This window comes from Phyllobates terribilis, unplaced genomic scaffold (genome assembly GCF_046119375.1).
Source record: "Phyllobates terribilis strain yellow unplaced genomic scaffold, ASM4611937v1 Scaffold_1__5_contigs__length_1240528914, whole genome shotgun sequence".
NCBI lineage: Eukaryota > Metazoa > Chordata > Amphibia > Anura > Dendrobatidae > Phyllobates > Phyllobates terribilis.
Window position 1 is genome coordinate 561,282,028 of NW_027362761.1, and position 22,617 is coordinate 561,304,644.

Sequence of the window (22,617 nt, forward strand, 5' to 3'; positions counted from 1 at the left end):
GATGCAGAAACGCTCAGGAAAAATCAGGAGCATTTCAGCATCGCGGGCACATAGCCTACAGCAGCTAAAGCATTATGTCTCATTGCACATGCGCAGAAGACTCTATCTCTACATGTCAATTAAAAGCGCATCACGAAGGCACGTACTCTCATACGCCACGCGTCAAAGGAAGTAGGCGGGGTCTCTTCGTGATTGATATCTAGGTAAAACGTCACTTTTATTGTCTCTTGTAACCTAGACCACGCCCCCAATAGGCGGGGATTGTCCAAACCCTCAACCATGAAAAAAAAAGAAGCTCTGACGTAAAAGATGGACACGAAAGAAGGCGGGGTTAAAATGATTGACGTCTAAGCAGCCAATGAAATAGCTTGATGCTTTTCTTTGAACCAATGAATGAGTGTAGTTAAGATAGAGGGGCGGGGTAAGGTAGACTGACAGTAGAGGCGGCCAATAACGTGTCCAGATTCTTTTCTGCGAGCCAATGGCGTTTAGCGGTAGAGGCGGCGGGGCGGTGCTGCGGGCCGTGGCGAGGTTGAGGTTGGCCGGTTGCGTGCGCGGTTTTGAGGAGATTTTTTTTTTTTTTTTTGCGGGGGAATAATAACAATATTACTGTTATCATAACGATATCGCGGAGCGGGGAGCGGGGGTCGGAGCTCTGCCCCTCACTCCATTTTGAACAGGGGTCGTCGTTGCGTATTCCACCCCCTCCTCCTCCACCCTCCCCGGCCGCCTGGGCCTACCGCCGGGCTGAGGATCCCGCCCAGAGCGCGGCCTGCGGGGGTGACCGGAGAGCCAGCCTCGCCTCACAGCGGACCCCCGGCCAGAGACACTGCGCGACCTCCGGCTCCAGGTAACTGCCGCCCTCCCGGCCCGAGCACAGGCTGCGAGCGGCCCCTCATGTTTACCTTCTGCAGCTGCACTGCCCGCCTCGGTGTGAGCCCGGGCCTCCTGCCGCACACCTACCGCACTGTGTGCTCGGCTGTTGTGTTATCACATAGGGGTGGCTATAAGCTCTTCAGTCTAGCCCTGATTTTCATCTCTTACTATGGTTACATAGATTGTCAGCTCTTCAGACCAGAATGTGCATCACCCAGTGCTCCGATAGGGTATGTTCACATGTAGCGTATTTCCTGCGGCTCTTAAAATATGTAGAGGTTTACAGTGCCAGTATAATGAGAGATTTCTGATATCTTATGCACACGCTGCAGTTTTTTTGGTATATACATTACTGATCCTGAGTTACATCCTGTATTATACCCCAGAGCTGCACTCACTATTCTGCTGGTGCAGTCACTGTGTACATACATTACATTACTGATCCTGTGCTGATCCTGAGTTACATCCTGTATTATACTCCAGAGCTGCACTCACTATTCTGCTGGTGCATTCACTGTGTACATACATTACATTACGGATCCTGTACTGATCCTGAGTTACATCCTGTATTATACTCCAGAGCTGCACTCACTATTCTGCTGGTGGAGTCACTGTGTACATACATTACATTACTGATCCTGTACTGATCCTGAGTTACATCCTGTATTATACTCCAGAGCTGTACTCACTATTCTGCTGGTACAGTCACTGTGTACATACATTACATTACTGATCCTGAGTTACATCCTGTATTACACCCCAGAGCTGCACTCACTATTCTGCTGGTGCAGTCACTGTGTACATACATTACTTATCCTGTACTGATCCTGAGTTACATCCTGTATTATACTCCAGAGCTGCGCTCACTATTCTGCTGGTTCGGTCACTGTATACATATATTACTGATCCTGAGTTACATCCTGTATTATACTCCAGAGCTGCACTCACTATTCTGCTGGTGCAGTCACTGTCTACATACATTACTGATCCTGAGTTACATCCTGTATTATACTCCAGAGCTGCACTCACTATTCTGCTGGTGCAGTCACTGTCTACATACATTACTGATCCTGAGTTACATCCTGTATTATACTCCAGAGCTGCACTCACTATTCTGCTGGTGCAGTCACTGTGTACCTACATTACATTACTGATCCTGTACTGATCCAGAGTTACATCCTGTATTATACTCCAGAGCTGCACTCACTATTCTGCTGGTGGAGTCACTGTGTACCTACATTACATTACTGATCCTGTACTGATCCAGAATTACATCCTGTATTATACTCCAGAGCTGCACTCACTATTCTGCTGTTGCAGTCACTGTGTACATACATTACTAATCCTGAGTTACCGTACATCCTCTATTATGATGTATAAAAATGCAGGCCATTCGGATGAAAAAAAAACAAAAACGGACACCTGAATGATGCATATATTGCTTACAGTTGATAAATGCTGATGAAAATCATGTTTTTTTTTACTTCTGGTTGAAAAACTAGCAATTTTTTTTTCTTCGCACAAGTCCATAGGGCTCATTTAGACGTCAGTTTTTTGTTTTCTCGTGTACAAAAACCCGACCGAGTGTCATCAGCCGTTTTTGGTTAGATTTAAGCGAGTTTGGTTCATGTCAGTTTTTACCAGCTGTTTTTCTCTTATGCAGAAAAAACTGATGGAGGTTTCTCAAGCTTCTTATCAAACAGTCTACAAAAATCTGACCGTATACGGCTGGCACCCAAGTGCTGTCTGTTTTTTTTTTTTTTTTTTTTTTTTTTATACACTGACCCATGAAAATACATTGGTGCGTTTGATCTGTAGCTTCAATGAAAATTGGACTCGTCACCGTGATTTTGCGTGGACCACTCGATCCTCCCATTGAAATGCATAGATCACAAACAGATGACACTAGTACATGCTGCGATAACATTGGTCCGGTTTCAACACAGACCACTTTTGGACCAAAAAACCCATTAATCCTGTCTTCACATCCATGTACAGGTGGATCTCACTAAATTAGAATATCATCAAAAAGTAAATTTATTCCAGTTCTTCAATACAAAAAGTGAAGCTCATATATTATATAGAGTCATTACACACAGAGTGATCTATTTCAAGTGTTTATTTCTCTTAATGTTGATGATTATGGCTTACAGCCAATGAAAACACAAAAGTCATTATCTCAGTAAATTAGAATACTTTTTAACAACAGCTTGAAAAATGTTTTTAAAATCCAAAATGTTATCCTACTGAAATGTATGTTCAGTAAATGCTCTCAATACTTGGTCGGGCTCCTTTTGCATCAATGCGGCGTGGCATGGAGGCGATCAGCCTGTGGCACTGCTGATGTGTTATGGAAGCCCAGGTTGCTTTGATAGCAGCCTTCAGCTCGTCTGCATTGTTGGGTCTGGGGTCTCTCATCTTCCTCATGACATTACCCCATAGATTCTCTATAATAGATTCTCTATGGGGTTAAGGTCAGGTGAGTTTGCTGCCAATCAAGCACAGTGATACTGTTGTGTAAACCAGGTATTGGTACTGTTGGCAGTGTGGACAGGTGCCAAGTCCTGCTGGAGAATGACATTTCCATCTTTAAAAAGCTTGTCAGCAGAGGGAAGCGTGAAGTGCTCTAAAATATCCTGGTAGACGGCTGCGCTGACTTTGGTCTTGATAAAACACAGTGGACGTACACCAGCAGACAACATGGCTCCCCAAACCATCACTGATTGTGGAGACTTCACACTAGACCTCAAGCAGCTTGGATTGTGGCCTCTCCACTCTTCCTCCAGACTCTGGGACCTTGTGGAGTGTGTCAGTGACTGCCTTCTGGACATCTGTCAAGTCAGCAGTCTTCCCTATGATTGTGGAGCCTACTGAAACAGATTAAGGGACCTATTTTAAATGCTTAGTAAGCCTTTGCAGGTGTTTTTTGTTATTTTAATTTACTGAGATAATCACTTTTGTGTTTTCATTGGCTGTAAGCCATAATCATCAACATTAATAGAAATAAACACTTGAAATAGATCACTCTGTAATGACTCTATATAAGGCTATGTGCCCACGATGCAGAAATGCTCCGGATTGTTTCCTGAGCGTTTCTTCATCTCCCTGGCAGAAAAAACTCATGCGGATTGTACATGCGTTTTTCCTGCCAGGTACATGCGGATGTGAAGCGTTCTTCACATGCATTTCTGCATGCGGGTTGTCAAGCGATTTTAGCATCACTTGGAAAGTGCTTGACAACTTGGTCACACTATATAAATCCATGCAACCGGCATGGATTTATATAGTGTTACCGAAAGAATGGTAAAAAAAAAAAAAAAATATATATATATATTATTCTTACCTTCTGATGGCCCCCGTGTCCTTGTCTTGGCTTGCCGGCAGCTTGCGCTAGATCAAAGGACTTGCCGACGTCGGCGGTCGCGTGACCTGTCACATAACTAAATGACGTCAGCGCAGGTCCTTGAGTCCAATGCGAGCTGCCGGCAAGCCGAGACAAGCACACCGGGGGCCATCAGAAGGTGAGTATAATATTTATATTTTATTTTATTCTTTTTTTTTACAGGTTCTATGGTACCTGGGTCTGGAGGAGAGTCTCCTCTTCTCCAGATCCGGGTACCATCCGCACATTGAAACGCATGGAATCCGCATGTTCAGATGCAGTGATGCTTATTCCATGCGTTCCAATGCAAGTCAATGGCGGCGAAAACGCATCGCTTCCGCAAAATGGTAGTGCTTCGGATTTTTCCGCAATGATAATCCGCAGCGGAAATTTCCGCAGCATGTGCACAGCACATGGGGATTATCATTGGGGAACATGGCAGACCTTCTACCAAGCGTTTTTTTTTAAGCATTTCTGCAGCAGATAGTGGGCACACAGCCTAATATGAGTTTCACTTTTTGTATTGAAGAACTGAAATAAATTAACTTTTTGATGATATTCTATTTTTGTGAGATGCCCCTGTATGTTTACGAATCACTATGTTGAAGATACCTGGTTTGCAGGCTGATGACTGATCTTCTCAGTTTTGTATGTGCTGTGGTCAGCACGGTAGGCCATGGCAATTATACGTGAGCTCCAGAAATTCCTACTAGTAAAAAACAATCTTTCTATGTAGCTATTATCATTGTCAAAAGTTTTGAGACAAATTTTAGTTTTTGCAAAGTTTGCTGTGTTTTTTTTTTTTTCCCCCGGTGGTTTCTATGGTTACTGAAGTGCAGTGATCAGCATTTCATGATTTTACACTTTCATTGACAAATACATCGATTATATAAAGGCTCAATATTGACTCTTATTTTTCAAGAGTTGGATATTGGCTTCTGGGCCAAATCCTGACTGACCGCCCATTCTTGTCTCATCAGTGTTTGGAGTTTCTGAGGTTTTGTTTGTCCTTTTGCTTTTTGAGGATTGAGCACTGGTTCTCAATGAGATTGAGTTTCTGTCGTAGGTTTAGATCCCATTCTTTATTTCTGGCAATGTTCTTAGGCAAAATTGTGAATGAGCCCCCTCCATGGATGAAAAGCCCCCACTCATGAATGGTCTCAGTCTTTAGTGTTGGCATGACACAGGATTCATAGTAGCTCTCACCTTTTCTTCTCCAGACAATCATCCTTCCAGATGTCCCAAGCAGTCTGAATGGGGCATCATCAGAGAAAGAACCTGCACGAAGTACATTGATTGGACTTTCAGAGGACTGGGGAAAAGTTATTTATCTGGTGTCCTGGGTTCAAAGCCCACCAAGGACAACATCTACAAGGAGTTTATGTTCTCCCTGTGTTTGTGTGTTTCCTGTCACACTCCATAGACATACTGATAAGGAATTTAGATTGTGAACCCCAATGGGAGTTAATGAAGCTATATACTGTATTTTTCAGATTATAAGACACTTTTTTCCCCCCAAATTTGGGAGGAAAATGGGGGTGCATCTTATAATCCGAATGTAGCTTTCTGGGGGAAGGATGGCAGGTGGCACAGGAGGCAGGGTTGCTGCTGCAGGAAGCTGGTGGCGGCAGGAGTGGGGAATGCTGACGGCCCCGCTCTGAGAGGAGGGGGTGTCCTGGCGGTGCAAGGCTGTGGGCCCTGGGCTGTCAGAAAATGTCGGCGTTGAGCGTAGTCAGCGCACTTTACCATTGATTCCCCCCATTAAGCTACCATAAAATCGGATTATAAGATGCACCACCATTTTATAAAAAAAAATAATTCCCCTATTTTCCTCCCCTAATTTATGGTGTTGTCTTATGGTCCGTTAAATGAATTTGGTAAGAATGGGTTGTCATGATTTAGACCAGAAGCTGATAGCCCGCTCCCAGGACGAAATGGAGCAGTGTTGAGAAATAAGGGTCATCTCTAAATATTGAGTCTTTGTATAAATTGATGTATTTGTCAAAAAAAGTGTGTGAACTTCTGAAATTCTAAAAACACTGAAGCAGCAAACTGAGAAAATCATATCAAAACCCACCCTTACTCAGCTTACATGACTGGATTGCAAGCTCTTTGGTCTTGATTTTCTTTTATTATGTATTACTGCTGTTACAAATACGAGTTGATAATTCGTTACCCCTTCATCCACCTTATGAGCCTCCTTAGTCTTTCTAAAACTTAAGGAGCCTGAATCATTTAATTGCAAGCTCTAAGGTCCAGATTTGAGTTTGGCTGCTTTGTTTTCAAGTAATAGGGGTCTTAATCCACTTGAAAATAATCATCTGAGATGACATAAGACATGACAGGTCCCATCCGTGCCCTCCCTTACATACAACTGTGTTCTTGAATCTTTATTCTGGTACTTTTTGGGGGTCGCACAGCTGTCGCCCTCATCTTATAAACCTTTAGGACCTTTCAGAGGATTCTTCTCACCTCCATTGTACTACACACAGGACTTGCATTACTGGATCTATAGCGGAGATTGCAGCTCTCCCCTCCCCCACTGTTTACATTCCTGGATCTGCCCTCCCCCCCAGACTCTAGGCCAAGGGGGACTTATTGGCAGAAAATGATCTAGTCTCAATCAATGTGTCTGCACTAGATGTTCTCCTAGTAAACCCCGAGATGTTCGTCTCGAGAAAGCGTCCACACGAGCCATGCTGTGTCCGTCCTCGCAGGCCAGGTATGTAGCGTCTTTTACAGTCTATTGCAAATGCTGAATAAGAGTAATTGATGTTGGTAGATTGTGGCATTGCGGGGGAGCAGGCGCTACTCAGTGCAGGCTTTGCTTGTGGTTTTCTGCTCTGTAGACAAAGCAGCCGTATCTGAAGCATGTGTGTGTGTGGTGCACACGTCTGTGTGAGACCTCGTGTGACCCGAACACGTCCCTTATATTTTCTTCTTGCGTGTGCCGTAGTCCCTCCAGGCATTAATAATGTAGTAATTAGTCATTGCTACGTTACATATGGCAGTTCTACTTGTAATAAATCTCTTTACCTTTTAAGGTGGCCATATTCTCTATGGGGAGAGTGGTGTAAGCTTTTGCTAAGACTCTGCAAAGCACTGTTTTGAATGGAGCAGAGGTGTGCATGCTAGACCACCACTCCATTTATTGGGTATGGGATGTGAATCATAAGCTCCTTTTCCCGTTATAACTGCACCAGCAAAATAGTGAGTGCAGCTCTGGAGTATAATACAGGATGTAACTCAGGATCAGTAATGTATGTACACAGTGACTGCGCCAGCAGAATAGTGAGTGCAGCTCTGGGGTATAATACAGGATGTAACTCAGGATCAGTAATGTATGTACACAGTGACTGCACCAGCAGAATAGTGAGTGCAGTTCTGGAGTATAATACAGAATGTAACTCAGGATCAGTAATGTACAGTACAGACCATGTGGAATTATATACTTAACAAAAAAGTGTGAAACAACTGAAAATATGTCTTCTATTCTAGGTTCTTCAAAGTAGCCACCTTTTGCTTTGATGACTGCTTTGCACACTCTTGGCATTCTCTTGATGAGCTTCAAGAGGTAGTCACTGGAAATGGTTTTCACTTCACAGGTGTGCCCTGTCAATTTTAATAAGTGGGATTTCTTGCCTTATAAATGGGGTTGGGACCATCAGTTGTGTTGTGCAGAAGTCTGGTGGATACACAGCTGATAGTCCTACTGAACAGACTGTTAGCAGCTTTTTTCTTGCCATAATACAAATTCTAAGTAAAGAAAAACGAGTGGCCATCATTACTTAAAGAAATGAAGGTCAATCAGTCCGAAAAATTGGGCAAACTTTGAAAGTGTCCCCAAGTGCAGTTGCAAAAACCATCAAGCGCTACAAAGAAACTGGCTCACATGAGGACCGCCCCAGGAAAGGAAGAGCAAGAGTCACCTCTGCTTCTGAGGATAAGTTTATCCGAGTCACCAGCCTCAGAAATCACAGGTTAACAGCAGCTCAGATTAGAGACCAGGTCAATGCCACACAGAGTTCTAGCAGCAGACACATCTCTGCAACAACTGTTAAGAGGAGACTTTGTGCAGCAGGCCTTCATGGTAAAATAGCTGCTAGGAAACCACTGCTAAGGACAGGCAACAAGCAGAAGAAACTTGTTTGGGCTAAAGAACACAAGGAATGGAGATTAGACCAGTGGAAATCTGTGCTTTGGTCGGATGAGTCCAAATTTGAGATCTTTGGTTCCAACCACCGTGTCTTTGTGCGACGCAGAAAAGGTGAACGGATGGACTCTACATGCCTGGTTCCCACCATGAAGCATGGAGGAGGAGGTGTGATGGTGTGGGGGTGCTTTGCTGATGACACTGTTGGGGATTTATTCAAAATTGAAGGCATACTGAACCAGCATGGCTACCACAGCATCTTGCAGCGGCATGCTATTCCATCCGGTTTGCGTTTAGTTGGACCATCATTTATTTTTCAACAGGACAATGACCCCAAAAACACCTCCAGGCTGTGTAAGGGCTATTTGACCAGGAGGGAGAGTGATGGGGTGCTACGCCAGATGACCTGGCCTCCACAGTCACCAGACCTGAACCCAATCGAGATGGTTTGGAGTGAGCTGGACCGCAGAGTGAAGGCAAAAGGCCAACAAGTGCTAAGCATCTCTGGAAACTCCTTCAAGATTGTTGGAAGACCATTTCCGGTGACTACCTCTTGAAGCTCATCAAGAGAATGCCAAGAGTGTGCAAAGCAGTCATCAAAGCAAAAGGTGGCTACTTTGAAGAACCTAGAATATAAGACATATTTTCAGTTGTTTCACACTTTTTTGTTAAGTATATAATTCCACATGTGTTAATTCATAGTTTTGATGCCTTCAGTGTGAATGTTTTCATAGTCATGAAAATGCAGAAAAATCTTTAAATGAGAAGGTGTGTCCAAACTTTTTGTCTGTACTGTATATACACAATGACTGCACCAGCAGAATAGTGAGTGCAGCTCTTGCGGTTTAGGGTATGTGCACATTGTAGTTTGGTCTTAGTTTTTGTTGCGTTTTTTTTTTTGCACAGATTTGTCACAAAACCTGAAGGGTTTCCTTTTACTTAGTTAATACTAATGAAGGGGAAAAAACCCATGTATTTTATACTGCATTTTTCCTGCCAACACAACAGTATTTGCAGCAGATTTTACATGGAGTGTAATCTGACCCCCATCATTTGTCCATGACCCTTTATCAGTGGCGTTTGATCAATGCGATGTTTGCTGGGTTGAATAGGTGCTCGCATCTTGTACAGTGATGGTATATTGCTACCGGACACGGTCTCTCGGACGCTCAGCTGTGCAGGGAGCTGCAGCCAAGTCCCATTCGCCTGAATGGCCGGTTGTATTTCCCTGCACAGTGGATGGCCAGAGCGCTGCACTGAAGTACAGTGATGGGGTGCTGCTTTACTCCAGCATTAGTGGGGTCAGAGTGTCCACAACCTCACGTTTCATAGTGTCATGGCTTGTCCTAACAATTCACATATGGGAATGCCTCTTTAATAAGGTAACTACTAGTACATATGTCATGGCCTGTAGCCTGCTGGAAACATCCGCTACGTAAAGCCCCAAGTGTAGATCCAGAAGTGATGTTTGTTGCTGTCAGAATAGCACAAATCTAGTGTCTTCCCTCAGATGGCCCTTTTGTTTTTCTGTGGTTCAGACACCTTAAGTGGAAATGTTACCGTCTTACATTTCTCCGCAGCGTTGTTCTTCCCCCCACAAGAATGTGTTATGTTCGGTATTTTTATGTCATGGTGTAATAGAAATAACAGATTGACTCTCTTCCTGAGTGGAGGGGAAGTCTTGTATGTGACACTTCAGTACAATGGGGGAAATGTGGGAGTCACAGTATTACCCCAGCCTTTTTTATTTTTTTTTATTTCTTCTTTGAAGAATTTTGCTGCCGGATGCAGAATTCTGTTCATGAAGGTTTTGTAGATTTATCGGGTGAATTAAAGGAACATGAAGTATAAAAAATGCTGAAAAAATAAAATAAAGAAAATATCTTGCGCAATTATTCCTTTCATTTCATCTTATTTTGCCTCATTTACAAATAAAGGTGTGTTTCAGGAGTTACCGTAGATTTTTGATAATCTCTCCTTCCAATTTTTGGTTTTAAGAATGAAGATACAAAGCCTGTGTTCTAATAAAAAAAAAAATATATATTTATATATATTTTTTAAAGGATACTTCATACTGTCCTCCGTGGCAGCTCACAGTGGAAGCCGTCCACCTCCAGCTGTGATGTCATTATGCCCCGACAGCATGTGGACACTCCATTTAAAGAGGCTCTAACTAAATCGATGACCATCAATATCAGATTTTCCTATTTTTTTCTGCTCTGCCTCCTCAATAAATGCCCAGATCTGTAACCAGCGCTTTATAAAACCACCTCTTCAATCAGCGGATCGCTTGGGGGAGGTTTGCAGGGTGATCCCCTGCTGATCTCTCCTTATGTTAAATTATCGGCTATTGGTTTTGTAGAGCTGGAGAGCCCTTACAATGCTTGCACAGAACAAGAGGCTTGTTCACCTCTGCAGGAAAGTAAGCAAACACCCTTGCAATGGAAAAGCTTCTCGTCTTAAAGGATGGCGGAGCTGCCACGGCCGGCTGGCGGAGCTGCCACGGCCGGCTGGCGGAGCTGCCACGGCCGGCTGGCGGAGCTGCCACGGCCGTCTCGTTGACTGAGCCTTCAGCTGTTTGTTTTCTGTGAACTAAAGTAGTGACTAAGTTTCCAAGTGAATCATCTGCTTGGCTATGTGAGATAGATAATAGGCTGCAGCTTTTTTATGGTTTTCTTGGCTCCTGTTGAGAAATTGTTTTCCTTTCCATTGTTAATAGGATGAGAGAGTGTCTGATGTGATGAAGGTATCAGGGATATATACTGGTCATAAGATATCTGCAGAACTGACATCTTTTGGGGGAGACTTTGGAGGCCCCCTATCCTGCCAATATCAGCGTGTTTGGCCAGCTTTAGTGTAATGTGCATGGGGGCCTTAAGAGCGGAGGAAGCCACTGCCACCCATCATGGCTTATCTGCTGTATGGGGAGAATTGGGGGGCACCCTCACACATTAGGTGATCAGTGGAAACAGCTGATGGAGGCATAGCAATCATTAATAGGATCTTTCCCGTCCCCTGACAGTGTCAGACTGGGATGCCAAGGGCCCACCAGTAACACCAACTCCAGGGCCCCACTTTTCAGCTTCATGCAAATGTGACATTATCCTCAATCACAAATTTTATAACCATAAACTAGGTTGATTAAATGAATAAGATGCTGCCTTTATCTGTACATAGTACTGCTCATATAAGAGGGTGGTGGCCCACCGGAAGATTCTCCTGTGGGCCCGTCCAAACCTATGGGTCATGTTGTAAATGGACCTTTTAGACTGGCTTTTTTTTTTTTTTCCCTTAGCCACTCAGTGATTTTCGCCATTGTTAGTTTCCACTACGATCAGATATTTTGTGGCCTTGCGGTCGTTGTCTGAGCAATTTACACAATATCCGCTCTATTTCTTTTAGGTCAGACCCGAGTTGAACGTGCACCATTATGTCCTCCATATTGCCCTTTACGCCTCCCGTTGTGAAACGTCTCCTCGGATGGAAAAAGTCGGCAAGCGGCACCACCGGAGCTGGCGGCGGGGAGCAGAATGGCCAGGAAGAGAAGTGGTGCGAAAAGGCGGTGAAGAGCTTGGTGAAAAAGCTGAAAAAGACCGGACAACTGGATGAGCTCGAAAAGGCAATCACAATGCAGAACAGCAGTACCAAATGTATTACCATCCCCAGGTATACGCTCCGATCACCGTGCAGTGTGTGGCTCTCATTATTTGGATGAGCGGGGCTAGTGTTGTACCTGTTTAACCCCCCTTTTGGCAGAACGTGTCTCAGAGCAGTGTTCCTAACCAGTGTTTTTATATGACTAACATTTGAGGGAGCAGATGTGACGGGGTCTGGTACTTCCCTCGCACATCTTTGAGCTGTGTGTCCTCCATAACTCCGCTCCACAAGGTTTTATGGTTATCAAGATTTTGCTCTTTGTGTCTTTAAACAACCAGATGATAATACACGATGTGTTTCGGAGCTGGCTCGTTGCTGAATTACTCACTCGGGTGATGTCACTGCTTCCTGGTGGGCTGCCTAGCGGGTCTTCTAACATAATGGCTATATTTGTCAAGCTGTCGTGTATGTAGTTACTGTGTCCTCACGTTTCACTTACTTTACAGCACAAATTAAGGAAATGAGTGATGAAAAATTCATTTTTATTATGTAAATCATTGCATTTGGTAGATTTCATAGATCAGCTGAATGGGAATCTGTCAGTAAGATCATACGCCCCAAACTGCTGGTCTGTGAAATACAAATCCATCTTAACTTTTCCATTGCTGAAAAAATTCTTTTAACAATCTTTAAATTTTCATCCACCTGCAAATCAATTGAGGCATTAAGTGCTTTGGGTGTGACAGAGCACTTCCCAAGCCTCTGCCTCCCCGAGGTTGTTTTGCCACCAAGCAGAGGCCTCTTAAGCTTGATCGATGGCTCACTGTCTGATTTCCTCTCCTGATGTCACGCAATGATCTAACAATCGCGGTGAAACAACCTCAGGAGACAGAGGCTCTCGGATGTGCTCGGTCATGCCCAGAGCACTTAGCGTCTCATTGGCATGTAGATTAAACCGCTAATTTCTCGGGTGCACAACAACCCATTGAAGATATTCAGGTGTCGACGGATTTACATTTCAAAGACCATATATGTGGTTGGGGTGTTGATCTTACTGACAGGTTCCCTTTTAATATCATATCCTTTAATCAGTAGTCCCACTATTACTACATATCCAGAATATGTGTCTGATCGCTGGGCATTCCAATGCTAGGACCCCTAGCGACCTTGAGAATAGGGGTCTTGTGTCCCCTGTTTGAACGGGTGGGGGAGTCATTCATGCGTCCTCTTGCGTTTCTATATATTGTCTATGGGTCTGACAGCCAAATGCACAGCGCCTCCCAATGATCAGACACTTATTACCTACTCTGTGGATGGGTGGTAATTTGTGGGATAAACTCCTTCAATGGCTTCCCTTTAATTGCTTTTTTGTTTCTTTATCTCTGGTTCATTTCCATTTTTTTAAATCTCCATATAATAATCCACCACTTTTACATGAATCTGATTTTTTTTTTTTTCCTTTGCATTCTGTTAAATCAATATGCACAATGGCTTCAATATCCAAATGACCACTGTCTTTGTAATTGGCTTTGGATGATTACTTTGTCTTGATCGGAGCACGTCCTTTAGCTTAGGATAAGGCTGCTGAAATCCACATCGATGTGCAGAATCGCTGTAAATGAAGCCATGATCTCTGCTGTTTAGTCACTTATCCGGATTTTGCTTTATAACAAAACTTGTCCCAGATGCTTTATACATGTAAAATCACAAAAGACCATGTTTGCCCTCCCCAGGTCCAGAGGCGGCGTAGAGCAGTGTTTGGCTGCAGTGATGATGTGCATTCTTCAGAGAGACCATAGCAGCGGCAGAGACAAAAAACGTTTGGGAAACAGATTTGTTAACATGAAATCATCTGATAGGTTATGCATGCTGCCCAAACCGTGTGCAGTATGTATCAGGCACCGGCTGTACGGTCACAGCCATGTATGTTTGACTCTGAAACGCTGCGGTGTTTCAGTGAAAGCAGACGTTTTAGTAGCTGCCATGGACCGAGAAGCACTGTGCACTAGTCGTCCAGGTGGGTCCCTGGCGGCTACACCCGGCCTGCTGATATTGACTGACAAGCCTTTGCCTATACGTGCACAGCACTGTCTGTCCCCGGCATTTATTTAAAAGTATATTTTTCTCTGAAACACTGCAGCCTTTCAGAGTCAGACATACAGTACAGACCAAAAGTTTGGACACGCCTCTCATTTAAAGATTTTTCTGTATTTTCATGACTATGAAAATTGTACGTTCACACTGAAGGCATCAAAACTATGAATTAACACATGTGGAATTATATACTTAACAAAAAAGTGTGAAACAACTGAAAATATGTCTTATATTCTAGGTTCTTCAAAGTAGCCACCTTTTGCTTTGATGACTGCTTTGCACACTCTTGGCATTCTCTTGATGAGCTTCAAGAGGTAGTCACCGGAAATGGTCTTGACAACAATCTTGAAGGAGTTCCCAGAGATGCTTAGCACTTGTTGGACCTTTTGCCTTCACTCTGCGGTCCAGTTCACCCCAAACCATCTCGATTGGGTTCAGGTGTGGTGACTGTGGAGGCCTGGTCATCTGGCGCAGCACCCCATCACTCTCCTTCTTGGTCAAATAGCCCTTACACAGCCTGGAGGTGTGTTTGGGGTCATTTTCCTGTTGAAAAATAAATGATGGTCCAACTAAACGCAAACCGGATGGAATAGCATGCCGCTGCAAGATGCTGTGGTAGCCATGCTGGTTCAGTATGCCTTCAATTTTGAATAAATCCCCAACAGTGTCACCAGCAAAGCACCCCCACACCATCACACCTCCTCCTCCATGCTACATGGTGGGGACCAGGCATGTAGGGTCCATCCGTTCACCTTTTCTGCGCCACACAAAGACACGGTGGTTGGAACCAAAGATCTCAAATTTGGACTCATCAGACCAAAGCACAGATTTCCACTGATCTAATGTCCATTCCTTGTGTTCTTTAGCCCAAACAAGTCTCTTCTGCTTGTTGCCTGTCCTTAGCAGTGGTTTCCTAGCAGCTATTTTACCATGAAGGCCTGCTGCACAAAGTCTCCTCTTAACAGTTGTTGTAGAGATGTGTCTGCTGCTAGAACTCTGTGTGGCATTGACCTGGTCTCTAATCTGAGCTGCTGTTAACCTGCGATTTCTGAGGCTGGTGACTCAGATAAACTTATCCTCAGAAGCAGAGGTGACTCTTGGTCTTCCTGTCCTGGGGCGGTCCTCATGTGAGCCAGTTTCTTTGTAGCGCTTGATGGTTTTTGCAACTGAACTTGGGGACACTTTCAAAGTTTTCCCAATTTTTCCCACTGACTGACCTTAATTTCTTAAAGTAATGATGGCCACTCGTTTTTCTTTACTTAGCTGCTTTTTTCTTGCGATAATACAAATTCTAACAGTCTGTTCAGTAGGACTATCAGCTGTGTATCCACCAGAGTTCTGCACAACACAACTGATGGTCCCAACCCCATTTATAAGGAAAGAAATCCCACTTATTAAACCTGACAGGGCACACCTGTGAAGTGAAGACCATTTCCGGTGACTACCTCTTGAAGCTCATCAAGAGAATGCCAAGAGTGTGCAAAGCAGTCATCAAAGCAAAAGGTGGCTACTTTGAAGAACCTAGAATATAAGACATATTTTCAGTTGTTTCACAGTTTTTTGTTAAGTATATAATTCCACATGTGTTAATTCATAGTTTTGATGCCTTCAGTGTGAATGTACAATTTTCATAGTCATGAAAATACAGAAATTTCTGTAAATGAGAAGGTGTGTCCAAACTTTTGGTCTGTACTGTACATGGCTGTGATCATACGGCCAGTGGCTGATGCTTGCTGCCTAGGGTTTGGGCACCATGTATCACCTGTCGGGTTCCCTTTAAGTGTAGTGATCGTCACGGTACCATTCTGGTGCCCTTCACCGAGAGCACCCCATGCAATACCATTGTTGGGTGCGGATGGGTTATCATGGCCTAGCCCATCAGAAAGACGTAAAGTGGAAAAAAATCGAAAACCAGAAATGCAATGAAAAGCTAATCAAAAAACAAAATATATGGACCCCAAAATGTTAAAATGGTACCAATGAAAATTACAGCTCGCCACACAGAAATAAAAAAAACAAGCCTTCCCGGATTTCACAATATGGCTCGTATAGGCGTGTACACCTGATATCCTGCATAGTTATGGGGTAAAAGTGTTATTTGAGCCTTTCCTTGAAGGGATTGTCAAGCCTCTGTGACTGCCGCCTTGTGAATCCTCACATCGCATGCACTGCGAGCATTCTCTGGTGCCGGGAAGGGCGATCGTGTGCCCACAAGTATACAATAGGCATAATTCCAGCCACATTCCAACTAGACTGTGTCCGGCCTCGCTCAATACAAGCCCATCTCATCGGCATGTGGCCGCATGTATGCAAATAACATGCTTGCGGTCATATGCCTGCCGCCACTGGAGAATCCTCTGCGTGCTTACACTGTGAGGATTCACAAGTCTGCAGTCAGGTAGACTGACCCCAAGGCTGGACAACCTCTTTAATAAATTCTGTAACATGGACTCTCATGAACTCGCTGAACAGGCAGCGTAAGATGATTGTTTTCCCCACCAGAGGAGGCCATTTCACTGAGCGAGATATGAATTCACCTGTGTTGATAAGCGATCCTTTATAAAGTTTATTTTGGCGTCATCTCCTTGGTCAACACTTCAGTGTCACTTCACAAGACCCAGAGGTAAATGCCATTATTAGTTCCCCCGCTTGCAGCATTTTGACGGGTTTGTGATTGACGGCTCCTAACAGTTTAGTACATTTTTTGATAGTTTATTAACGTTCTCCAGTCACTGGGTTATTCCTTCTCTTCATCTTCATGTATCCAACGTCGATTAAAGAAGAGTTTTTGTTGTCTTATCCTTTATAGGCAGAAAATGCTGGAGCAATGGTGGTTCCTGATTGGAACAATCCATATCTTATCGCGGCAATGCTTTTTTTTGTGCCCTGCCTGATAATTGGCAACGAGCATCCCTAGGAACGCTCGATTATCATTTTAACACTCCGGATAATCTGTAAAAAATATAATTTCACGTCATTTGAGCCTAATTGCGATTAGCTCCCCCCCCCCCACCACCTAAACATTGCAGTGTGCGCTGACCATCTCCTCATACGTCCTCCCTTGTGTAATCGCGTGTATTAAATTATCTGTGTTTGCTTTGCGGCCTCTCAAATATTTGATAAAAATACCAGAGGTCAGCTGCTCTCCGGCAAAGAGGAAAACTTGGAAAGTATTCTAAAGTTTCAGGGCTGAGTTACTGTATCAGCAACTGTTTTGTCTTCGCCCGTTACTCGTCCTCTAAACAACGCGGCCTTTTCATTTATACGGACCCGGTGAACGAGATGAAACTTATGTTGACATAAGCCGGCCGTACCCCTGAGATGTATCTGCCCCACAGATGCTGAATGATAATAATTAAATATACACTTCATCCTGCAAAAAAAAAAAAGCATGTACATTTCTATCAAGGGGAAAAAAAACGTTGCTTTTAAAAAAATAGTGGCACAATCCAATTTAAAAAAATATAAAATTTTTTTAAACCCCTCTCTCTCTCCCGGCAAAATCTGCTCTCTTGGCAATAAAGAAGCTGCTTACGAAAAACAGGTTTTGCTGCATTTGTTAGGTACTTTTGTCTCTTGTGCATGCTAATAAAGTTTAGTGCCCCCCCCCCCAAAAAGCATGATACAACTTCTTGCATTTTCTGCACCAAAAACTCAGCAAAGCATGCTTTTTGCGTGCATTTTTTTGCTCCTTTTTTGCGCTACCCATTGCTTTCTATGTGTGTAAAAACGCTGAAAGCAGAGACTTGCTACAGTTTTCAAAAAACGCAGCAGTTTTTCAATTCAGTCAGAAAAAAAAAAGCAATGTGTGGACATGAGATTTCTGAAATCTCATAGCTTTTGCTAGTACTGTAAAACACAGCTTAAAATTTGCATTAAAAAATGCAGCAAAAACGCAACGTTTGAACATGGCCAAAGTATACTAATGTGGAGAAACAGGTTACCAGGCCATTTTTTTTTACTGCCCATTGAGTGCAACGCTCCTCTGTCTCTTGCTTGTTGGAGGAGGTGTGCACTTGAAGATGGACAGTTCAGCCCAGCGGCATGGCCGTTCCCCTGGTCTGAATGGTGCGCTGTCCTATGCTGTTCACACAGGCGACTTTGCCTCCACAGCATCAGTGAAGCACAAGGTTGGAGCCAAAGATCCCGCCTGTTCTCGCATTCTCTGAAGCACCAAGCGCTGCTCTCCTTGGCTAGGTAGCCGGGCACTCTGATGGAATGCAGAGGTGGCCAGTAACCTAGACAGCAAGCAGTAAACATAACTAAAAATCCCACTTGTTTTTTAATAAGGGAGAGGATATTTAATAAAAGATAAATTGCAAAGTTGCTTGCAAGATGAGACAAACCCTATAACTAGGTGATGCAGACTGGTTAGTATGTCCTATGCTCCATTTATCGAAACCAATGAAAGGCTTTGTTGCCTGTGGCTGCCGCTCTCTGTTCAGCTTCTTGTATCTTGCGCTCTTCATATCTGCAGATGTACAGGGGTCTGCGTGTAGATTACGTAGAACGCCTCCTACTGCATCCAGGCTGCCGGGTATTGTTCACAGCTCACACAGAGGTTACACGTATACGTGAGCTAGGTGGTAACGACAGAAGACGTGGCCTGTGAAGACCTTGGTGTTTATGTCTCTGGATTAAAGATGCTGACATCAGAAGCAGGTGGACACTGGACTTGCTCATCGCTTCTTCTGGTCACTTTCTGCAGGAATAAAACTAGTGTAAGCTGGCGTGCAGATTGCTCAACTCTGGCCTTAGACGAAGGGGGTGCACTTCCTTTTTTTTTCTTTCTTTTTTTAATGTGAATTTTAAAGCTAAACCTAGAAGAATGTCAAGTCTGTTTTCCTGTAGATGCAGAACATAAGGCGGAGCGCAGTTGGAGGTGACCTTGTTTTTCTTTTGTGAGTTAATGGAACATAATGTATCTCCCAGATTATTTATGCTGCTTGTGTCCTAATACCAAATATACACGAGAGATTACCATCTATGCTACTCCGAAGGGCTCGTTACATTGGCAATTTTCCTGCCACAGCAAGTGCCGATCGGCAATGTCACAAGTCAATTGGTGGTTATTTATTGGCCCCTATACATGGGGACAAACAATCGTTACTATAATCAATGAGTCCCAATATGGTTTGTACATTTCCTGTTTACATAAGGAGATGTGTTATCACTGTTTTGTAGATGCAATATATTCATGTGTATGTGTATGTACAGTATATAGATAGATAGTTATAGTGCATTGTGAAAGTATTTGGCCCCCTTAAACTTTTCTACCTTTTGCCACATTTCTGGCTTCAAACATGAAGATATTATATACTTGTATACTGTTATGGCGAAGTTTAAAGCTGGGTTTGGATACAAAAAGATTTCCCAAGTTTTAAAACATCTCAAGGAGCAGTGTGCAAGCGATCATATTGAAATGGAAGGAGTATCAGACCACTGCAAATCTACCAAGACCCGGCTGTCCCTCTAAAATTTCATCTCGAACAAGGAGAAGACAGATCAGAAATGCAGCCTAAAGGCCCATCATCACTCTGGATGAACTGCAGAGATCTACAGCTGAGGTGGGAGAGTCTGTCCATAGGACAACAATCAGTCGTACACTGCACAAATCTGGCCTTTATGGAAGAGTGGCAAGAAGAAAGCCATTTCTCAAAGATATCCATAAAAAGTCTCTTTTGAAGTTTGCCACAAGCCACCTGGGAGACACACCGAACATGTGGAATAAGGTGCTCTGGTCAGAAGAAACCAAAATCGAACTTTTTGACCACAATGGAAAAGATCTATTTGGCGTAAAAGCAACACAGCTCATCACCCTGAAAACACCATCCCCACTGTCAAACATGGTGGTGGCAGCATCATGGTTTGGACCTTCTTTTCTTCAGCAGGGACAGGGAAGATGGTTAAAATTGATGGGAAGATGGACGGAGCCAAATACCGGACCATTCTGGAAGAAAACCTGTTGGAGTCTGCAAAAGACCTGAGACTGGGACGGAGATTTATCTTCCAACAAGACAATGATCCCAAACATAAAGCAAAATCTACATTGGAATGGTTCAAAAATAAACGTATCCAGGTGTTAGAATGGCCAAGTCAAAGTCCAGACCTGAATCCAATCGAGAATCTGTGGAAAGAGCTGAAAACTGCTGTTCACAAACGCCCTCCATCCAACCTCAATGAGCTCGGGCTGTTTTGCAAGGAAGAATGGGCAAGAATTTCAGCCTCCCGATGTGCAAAGCTAATAGAGACCTACCCCAAGCGACTTGCAGCTGTAATCGCAGCAAAAGGTGGCGCTACAAAGTATTAACTCAAGGGGGCCAAATAATATTGCACGCCCCACTTTAAATTTTTAATTTGTTAAAGTTTAAAATATCCAATAAATTTCGTTCCACTTCACGATTTTGTCCCTCTTCTTGTTGATTCCTCCCAAAAAAATTAGAATTTTATATCTTTACTAGATGGTGGCCCGATTCTAACGCATCGGGTATTCTAGCATATGTCTCCCGACCCTGCTTTATAATGCCCCCCGACCCTCCTTTATAATGCCCCATGCAGGAAGTTACATCCCCCTTATATAATACCCCATGCATATAATACCCCATGCAGGATGTCACATCCCCCGTATATAATACCCCATGCAGGATGTCGCATCCCCCGTATATAATATCCCATGCAGGATGTCACATCCCCCCCTATATAATGCCCCATGCAGGCTGTCACATCCCCCTTAAACAATACCCCATGCAGGCTGTCACATCCCCCTTATATAATTCCTCATGTAGGATGTCACCCCCCCCCCCCATATAATGCCCCATGCAGGATGTCACCTCTCCCCCCATATAATGCCCCATGCAGGCTGTCACATCCCCCCTATATAATACCCCATGCAAGATGTCACCTCTCCCCCATATAATGCCCCATGTAGGATGTCACCTCTCCCCCCATATAATGCCCCATGCAGGCTGTCACATCCCCCCTATATAATACCCCATGCAGGATGTCACCTCTCCCCCATATAATGCCCCATGTAGGATGTCACCTCTCCCCCCATATAATGCCCCATGCAGGATGTCACCTCTCCCCCCATATAATGCCCCATGCAGGCTGTCACATCCCCCCTATATAACACCCCATGCAGGATGTCACCTCTCCCCCCATATAATGCCCCATGCAGGCTGTCACATCCCCCCTATATAATACCCCATGCAGGATGTCACCTCTCCCCCATATAATGCCCCATGTAGGATGTCACCTCTCCCCCCATATAATGCCCCATGCAGGCTGTCACCTCTCCCCCCATATAATGCCCCATGCAGGCTGTCACATCCCCCCTATATAATACCCCATGCAGGATGTCCCATCCCCCCATAGTGCCCCATGCAGGTCCCCTATGGCCCCATACAAAAAAAAAAAATCCAATACTCACCTCACTGCTTCTCTGGACTCCAGCGTAGCCGGCATCTTCACGCTGCGCGTTGTGACCGGTCAGGAGAGAGCGCGGTGTAAAGACGTCACCGCGCCCTCTGACCTGAGACGTCACAGAGCTGCAGCGGAAGACAAAGGAGCTGCTGCGCAGGCACAGGGAGGGGTAAGTATGACGCCGGGGTCCTGATCGAGCGGGGGGAGGGACGGGAGGAGGGGGGAGGGACGGGAGGAGAAGGGAGGGGAGCGGTAAGTATGACGCCGGGATCGAGCGGGGGGAGGGGAGGGGTAAGTATGACGCCGGGTGCCGGGGTCCTGAGTGGGGGGAGGGACGGGAGGAGAGGGGAGGGGAGGGGCGTCACACTTGTCCTCGGGAGATAAGCGGCCGTAGCCGCTGATCTCCCGACGATAGCCGCATGTAGGTCAGCGGCGCCTGCGGTCGGGGGACTTATGCTGCGAGCAGCCGTCTGTTTCTCCCGGCTGCATCGCCGCTGACCTCCGTGCCACACATAAGCCGCTAACGGCCGCCATGTTTTTCTGAAATGCCGCGTCGCTGATTGGCCGAGGCCTGACCAATCAGCGACCCGGGATTTCCAAGACTGACGGATGGGCGGGCGGGCGGGCTAAGACAATTATATAGATAGATGTTTGAAGCCAGAAATGTGGCAAAAGGTAGAAAAGTTCAAGGGGGCCAAATACTTTCACAATGCACTGTGTGTGTGTGTGTTTATATATATATATATATTAAAATAAAATATATATGTATAAATGTATATTTAAACAATAATTAAATAAAATAAAACTAAATATATATTTGTTCTTTTTAACTATTATATATTAATCTTTATTTTTTCGCATGTGTTATGGGCTAAAAATTTTTATTTTCACTACAAATGTCAGAGCCTGGAAAAGGCAAATGCTGCATTCATTCATACTGAAAGCTGAATACAGAAAATTTATTTTAGAGCACAAAATGTATGCAAAACAAATTATTTTGTTAATCTTTTATTCTTTTGCATTCAGGTTTCATTACAAATGCCTGTCTGCACCATTTGCCGTTTCCTGCTTTGCCTTCATGATCCTTTTTGAT

General features: G+C 44.3%; 1 protein-coding gene across 3 annotated transcripts in view; it reads left to right on the forward strand.

Annotated features, from left to right (window-relative positions):
- The first annotated feature begins 475 nt into the window (after nucleotides 1–475).
- The window catches only part of SMAD2 (SMAD family member 2), a 37,398-nt gene continuing 15,256 nt past the window's right edge, over nucleotides 476–22,617 (forward strand). For 2 of the 3 annotated variants that reach the window (XM_073680495.1, XM_073680511.1), the window contains exons 1-2: nucleotides 476–850; nucleotides 11,814–12,077. In XM_073680495.1, the coding sequence (XP_073536596.1) occupies nucleotides 11,842–12,077 (236 nt within the window). In that variant the 5' untranslated portion in view covers nucleotides 476–850; nucleotides 11,814–11,841. Of the gene's footprint in view, nucleotides 851–6,870; nucleotides 6,981–11,813; nucleotides 12,078–22,617 lie in introns of those variants that run through there. The other variant, XM_073680504.1, reaches the window with a different exon arrangement.